The sequence below is a fragment of the Pinus tabuliformis genome, chromosome 9, assembly GCF_031772625.1.
Source record: "Pinus tabuliformis cultivar Carrire ecotype Pingquan chromosome 9, CPIR1, whole genome shotgun sequence".
NCBI classification, from domain to species: domain Eukaryota; kingdom Viridiplantae; phylum Streptophyta; class Pinopsida; order Pinales; family Pinaceae; genus Pinus; species Pinus tabuliformis.
The window spans coordinates 1,473,648,676-1,473,655,791 of NC_142307.1; the positions used below are offsets into that span (position 1 = coordinate 1,473,648,676).

General features: G+C 35.2%; 1 protein-coding gene across 2 annotated transcripts; it reads left to right on the forward strand.

The window, feature by feature from the left end:
• Positions 1 to 4,123: 4,123 nt before the first annotated feature.
• LOC149154181 (transcription factor PCF1-like) lies at positions 4,124 to 6,723 on the forward strand. 2 transcript variants are annotated; one of them, XM_089441532.1, is made up of 2 exons: positions 4,124 to 4,639; positions 6,593 to 6,723. In XM_089441532.1, the coding sequence occupies exons 1-2, from the start codon at positions 4,366 to 4,368 to the stop codon at positions 6,601 to 6,603; spliced, it is 285 nt and encodes a 94-aa protein (XP_089297658.1). In that variant the 5' UTR covers positions 4,124 to 4,365; the 3' UTR covers positions 6,604 to 6,723. The 2 variants fall into 2 exon arrangements, with proteins under 2 accessions (XP_089297658.1, XP_089297657.1); XM_089441531.1 differs by lacking the exon at positions 6,593 to 6,723 and adding an exon at positions 5,132 to 5,831.
• The last annotated feature ends 393 nt before the right edge of the window (positions 6,724 to 7,116 follow it).

The window sequence follows — 7,116 nt, forward strand, 5'->3', positions numbered from 1 at the left end:
TATTTAAGCCCATAGATTAACAAAAGAGATGAGATAGGAATACTCCATTACCTCAATTGCATTTGCTTAATGTTATATTATCTACTTCCTTCCTAGGAACCTACCTAGTCAAATACCCTCTATGATAACTCTAAAACATATACATAAAAATTAGACAAGTCTCACACAAGAGCTTTCACAAGGTAATTAAGTTTTTCCAATTGTTTTTCCACAAAAAAAAATGAGAGAGGAGCCCTCCTTATATACATAAGGCACCTCACTAAATTGTGAATAACGAACGATGTGCTAGTATAATACCATGTACCAATACAAAGTGGTCAAGAAAAATCATGAGCTAAAACAAGAGACACTGTCAATACCATGGTTTAAAACCATTTTGAGCCAAAAAAATAATATATCACCACCTCAACCAACTCAAACACATGGATGGACTAGTAAAAAGGGAGAGGTGCACTCTACAAGATGCTTTGACAACCAATACATGCAGATATCGAGTGGCCAAAATGTGGTGATAATTTTCACTGGTTAGATTTCAACAACATCAAAGCTAGGTAAATTTTTGCTTGATTCTCTATTATAAACCAATTTTAGAAATCCCATGGCCACTTTGCATCTAATTGTGTTGATGTAGTAGAGTTCTAGGTACTCTGTCAAAATATGATGCCCCCCAAAGATGACTACCTTAAAAATATATGTTTTAACCACCTTAACACCCCAAAAAATGGTCCAAGAAAGTAAGTGCACCCTTTAGGAATTGTCTGCATGGCTTATGATGATGATATATAGTCCTTATCATTGTCCAACACATTGTCAAGGATATGATTACAGTGCCACATATCCTAATCAGATGTCACAAGGATCTGATTACAGTGCCATATATCCTAATCAGATGTCACAAATCCCATGAAAATTGATATGGATCCCAATGAAGATATATCTATTTACTGGTACACAGATGTTAAGTCGGTAGTATCATGAATCCTAATGCAAATATATAAATCTCAAGCCATAGTGCACAAATCCCAATGTAGGCACCTAGCTATACTAATGAATTAAGTCTCAACACTAAAAAAATTAAGCAATGCACATCGAGTAATCTCTTTTAACAACATCAAAAAATAAATTAATTATATAATTTTCCTAAGTTTTACCATGGTGGAAACCTTATATGTATTATGTGTGACAATGTTTGAGACATAAATCTAGTTTTTTCTTTTAAGTTTCATATTCTTCACCTTTAATATTTTTTAATTTATTTGACTTAGGTTCGTATTGGTCTTCAATCTGTTTAACTAGACCTTGCTAGATGACATATGATAAGTCAAACATGGCTTATAATAATAGCTATTTATGAATGAGATGAGAGTGAAAAGGAAATGATGGAAAGTGTTAAGTATGGTTAGGATATGAAGTGCAATAACTCCACTAGATCCCTAGTAGTATGACTTGACCAAAGTCTTGATGACACTTCTCTATGGACAATTATGCACTCCATGGTATAATGAGACAAAACAATACAAAATTTATTGTTGAGAAACGTTATTAGATCACACCCAATGTTTATTATGTTCATGACTAGGTAATAAATCACGCACCATGTCTAAGTAGGAAACCCACACATAAGAACATAACACATTGATTGAAATAAAGATCAAACATGAAGTGCCATCTACGAGTGCACACAATATTTGATGTGTAACTCATATGAGTTGATATACCATGACTAAGTCACCTAAAATATCTCAAAATTGATGTAAGGCCATATCATCATGTATCTAATGGAAGAACTGAAAAAACCAAGTTTTAAAAGTAGAAGTTATGAGCAAGAGAGCTTATCCAAGCAACAACACCACTCGTATGAGAAGGAGGTCTGGGAATTGTTTTTTTTTTTTTTACAGAAACGGTCATGGGACTCTCATTAACTGTCTGGCAAAATACCATGAGTTCGGTTACAAGAGTTGAGACTGGTTTCTTGGGATCTCTCCAACCAGCTGAGCATGCCACAATCACTTTTGAATCGCATTTTTTTACAATTTTTCACATGACCTTTTTCTGCTGACTTCCTTAGTTTATGGATACAAATGGGGGGAACACAATTCTAAACTAAAAATTCACATGAAATAGATCTCAAAAACCTCACACTTGAGGTGAAATTTCTAAAATTACATAAGTTATAAAAAATACAAAATTTACACTAAAAACTCTTTATATATATATATATATATATATATATATATATATATATATATATATATATATATATATGTTGTTCAAAGGGAAATCTTCTTCTCTCACAACTTAAGGGTGAGAGTTAGGGTCAATACAACAATATTCATTGATCGTAGTCATTACATCAATATTTCTCATCATCATGTCACTCAGGAATTGAACCTCAGTGGGGGAGATAAAAACCATTCTACCCAATCACTCGAAATAGCCCCAACTGACTATTATTTTATAAACAGTGAGAAAACCTATCATAACTCAGATTCCAAACCAGTAGTGGGGACAACCATCACTGGTTGATATCCGCGAATGCAAGCTAACTCATCACTGTCATTCAAGGAATATTACGCTCCCTAGTATTACTCGTTAGTGATCCATAAGGGGGTAAGCTTTCACTCCTGCTAGATGCCTCTTGGTCTTGGGCCATTAACTTGTTTCCCTACATTTGAAGAAAATAAACACTTAACCAAACACAAATAGTTTAAAAGCATATTCCAAACTCTAATAAACTATTATATATTCTAATTCATTAAAATTTATTTTTCAAATTTCATTATAAAACTTTTAGATATTAAATTTTCTCACACATATATAATATAAGATATTAAAATATACCAAACCCATAAAAAAGAAAGAAAGGGAGTACCATATCATATCATACTTTATAACCAATATCATATCTAACCATACTAATGGATCATAATGATTTATGTGTTTTATGAGGCCAAGCGCATCACAAGGAATTAAACTTTTATCACATGTATACTTAATGAACAAATAACTAACCAAAAAAACAATTCATAATAATACCACATGCAATACAATATGATAAGAAGTATGGACTATCAATGTCATAAATAAATAAAAACAAACAATATTAGTGGATAAAGCTCTTCTCATATATATAAATCTTTGGAATATTATATAAAACAACATAAGAAATTAGATAGTGAAATTATAATGTTTAACATAGATTTGGTGGCTCCCCACTCCTGTTAATTAAATGCTGCTCATGACATTTTTTAAATGAATTCAATACATGTTTCGTGATATGCAAGCCACAGATGAATATTTTAAGGCCGCCAAGGCCGCTTTCCATGACTAAGACAAATCCCAAAAAGTCTCATTCCAGGAGGCAAGCAATATTCTTTTGTTTATACCCAACTTGGGTTGAAAATTGTCAAGATAAGGAGCCGCATGAATTTGGATTTTCATGAGTAGCAGCATTACTTTATAGCAAAATATGAATTTACCTTCGTCAAATGTGTTCTGGTACTCTCTAGCTTGGGTTCTGTGCGCTTTTAATCTCAGGCAATTTTTGGTTTCCCTGTCTTTTCTATAACGCCTCTCTCTCCTCCATTTTTAATTCCAAAAACCTTTGGAAAAAACAACCCTACAAATAATTTCTAATCTATTCTGCTTTGCTCTGCTTTGCATGTTCTCCCCGCCCAAATGCACTGATATCCACACCATTTTGCAATTACACTAAATCAACAGGTGGAGGTTGTTTTCTTCTTAGAGACTGCAGGAATTCCCAAGTGCTCTGCAGGTGGGTGGTGTTTTCTTCTTCAAGACTACAAGATTTCCAAAGTCTTTTCTAGATTTCGGTGGGATTGGCTTTGTTGGGACTTTACACAAAACCATTGGGCCTTTACATAAACCATTGTAAATGCATTGCTCCCCGAGTCCCATTATTACCCTTCGCTGTTTTTTCTAGGTCTATGCAATATTCAATGTTTGAATTCGAATTTTCAACTACCCCATCCTAATTGACACAAGTTCCAGAACCTAATAAATGGACATCTTCTTTGATCGAAGTTTATTTACAAATATACGGGTTTTATGGTATTCACCATGAACCCATATGAGCGCTTGTGAATACCCAGTTCATTTTGCCTTTTGTTTACAACTCATTACAAGCATGTAATCTAATTATAATGGGCTACAGATAAGCATAAGGTTGAACCCGAGAATTTGTAACCAAAGGGGGAAACTTTCGGGTTTGTTCTATAAAAGGGGTGCATGCATAATACAGATTAGGGCTTCGGGTTCTGCAATTTTTACAGGCTTTATTTCTATCTGAATACTGGGATTACCCATTTTTGTATACAGTTGAGATTGCAGAGATTGTAACTGGAAATGAGTTCCGAAGAAGTGCAAAACCAGGTTGAGCAGAGGATAGTACTAGCGGATCCCCAGAGCAATGATCCAGCAAGGAAGGCATTGGTGGCCAAGAGATCCTCTACCAAAGACAGGCACACGAAGGTGAATGGGCGAGGCAGGAGGGTTAGAATACCTGCAGCCAGTGCAGCGAGGATATTTCAGCTAACGCGTGAGTTGGGTCACAAGTCAGATGGAGAAACAATTCAATGGCTTCTCAACAAAGCGGAGCCAGCGATCATGGCAGCAACAGGTACGGGTACTGTTCCTGCTTTGCCTATGTCCATTATAGGTCCTGTTTCCTCAAATCCTTCAAAATTACAGCAACATCCACAAACCCCCGCTTCAGTTCATAGTATTCTGGCCCTTCCACCATTCGGCCCGTCAGCCGGAATGGATTTCGAATTTCAAGGGGGGCAGTTGAGTCACAGGCCCTTCACTTCTATGCTTTGGGGGAGTGAGGATCAAGCATTGGATGACCATAGAATTGACCATTCCTTGAAGCAAAACAACCTGCATTGCTATTGATTGTGCCTAAACAACGGCGTTTTGTCCATAGTTTTGATTCGGCTTGCCATTTCTGCATAGACTAACTGCATTTTTACAGCGCTGTAAGTCGGAAGGCATTCCCATTTTGGAAATTTTGACTTTTGAACAGATCTTCTGCTCAAAGCACCTAGAAGATTTTATTTTTGCTTTGCATCGATGTCCTATTGGAAGCTCTAAATAGAGATATGGATTGCAGTCAAACTGGAATGCATTCTACATAATGGGCATATCCTTGTTGCAGTATTTTCAAGGCAGATACAAATACCTGTGGCATCGAAATTTACGGGCCTTGCTACAGGAATGCAAAGGGCCAGCACTCTATACGATAATACCATGCTGTTGCTCAGCCATTTAGTTTTTGACATATTCCTTTCTGTATCTGTTGCTATGCAATTCCTCAGTTCTTTTGGATATAATGATAGACAACTGTATCTGTTGCTATACAATTCCTCACTTCTTTTGGATGTAATGATGGACAAACTGTATCTGTTGCTATGCAATTCCTCACTTCTTTTGGATGTACTGATGAACAATGATTAGCTATGAACGAAAGACAACTTTCCATGAGTTGATTTCAGAAAGCCAGCTTACTAAATTTAGGTTTGCTGGATGTTCAGTATTGTTGCATTTGATGTTTAACACCTCACCATCTGCGATTGTTAAAGGAATTGCTTGCTTTTACCAATGAGGAAAACCCTAAAAGATTGTTAATTCTTCTACACATATTTTTTTGGGGTTATGGTATATTTATCCAGTTACATGCTTTTACAACAGTTGTTCATGGATTTCAAGCATTACAGAGACTGATGGTTTTTTATTGCATTGCCTAGGCGATGTAAACTTCTTAATGTATGGTCCTTTTTGATAAATATGAGATCTATGGTACATCAGATACATGATAGTTGGAATTTTTGTAACATGGGATGCTCCAATGTGACTTTAGTCTATTTCCGTTCTGTAAAGTAGGGTCTGAGCAATAATGTTTATCAGGTTTGTTTTTTCTAAATAATTGTGATCAGTTTGAAATACTGTAATTAATCTGTAAGGGATACATATTTATCATTTTCTTTTGACAAATGCTTTAGTATCTTATATTGGCATTTTTGAAACTTACGGGAAATTTAAAAGATTTGAGAGTATCCTTTGTAGCGTCTGTCATGAAACGATGCATGTTTCTCCTTAACTTTATTTTCAGGAAAAGTTTCATGTACATGAATTATGTAGTCGCACTGATCCAAAACTGTGTCATTTTATTCGATTTAAGCAAAACTAAAACTGCTAAGTAGGATTTCATTTAATGTTACTACATAATGGCATGTACTCTGTTGTTCTTTGTTACCAAGAAGCTATTAACGTTTTAGTTCTAGATTGCTATATCTTGGTGGAATTTACAAATGTTTGTGAATAACCATTATGATTAACAACTTGCAGTCTGGACCCAGCGTCCACTTTATAGCAATTTTCACTCTCCAATGGCCATGTATTAGCTTCTGGATTATTATACTTCAAATTGAGACTTTAAGTGATAACAATTTAAAAGGAGTTTGAAGTGAATGCATTGATGTCTTACAAATAGTGGAAGTAGATGCTGTTGGTTTTCAAACCTTGGATATTTCAACAGAAATTGAACTTAATCCTTTTGTTCTTCTCTTGGCAGGTGACACTTAAAATGGATGATTTCTACTGTCGTTACAATTATGCAGCTCTTTGCATCAAACAAATGTTATAATAGTTTAATACTCATGTTACGCATAGCAAATGTTTCATTAACCATCTGCAGTCTTCCTTTATCACACAATAGTTTAATACTCATGTTACGCATAGCAAATGTTTCATTAACCATCTGCAGTCTTCCTTTATCACACAATCACCATGGGCTCTGTTTTTTCGCTCTATCATCCATTTTATTGGCTTGCATCTTGCTTTTGTCTTTCTTTCATGTCTTTTTGGTAACTCTTTTTGGTCTGAGGACTTGCCTGGTACTAAGTGGATTCAGGACTTGTACCTGTTTTGGTGCCTAACTGAGCTAGTTTGACATGGCGTAGCAAAAAATCAAGAGTTTTTGACACCCGGTGACTTTGACTTAACGGGTTAACCCAAAATCTCTGACTGCCATAGTTTAAAACATAAGAATAAAAAATAAGGGTCATTTGAATTGACATAGTTTTTAACTGAGTCCAA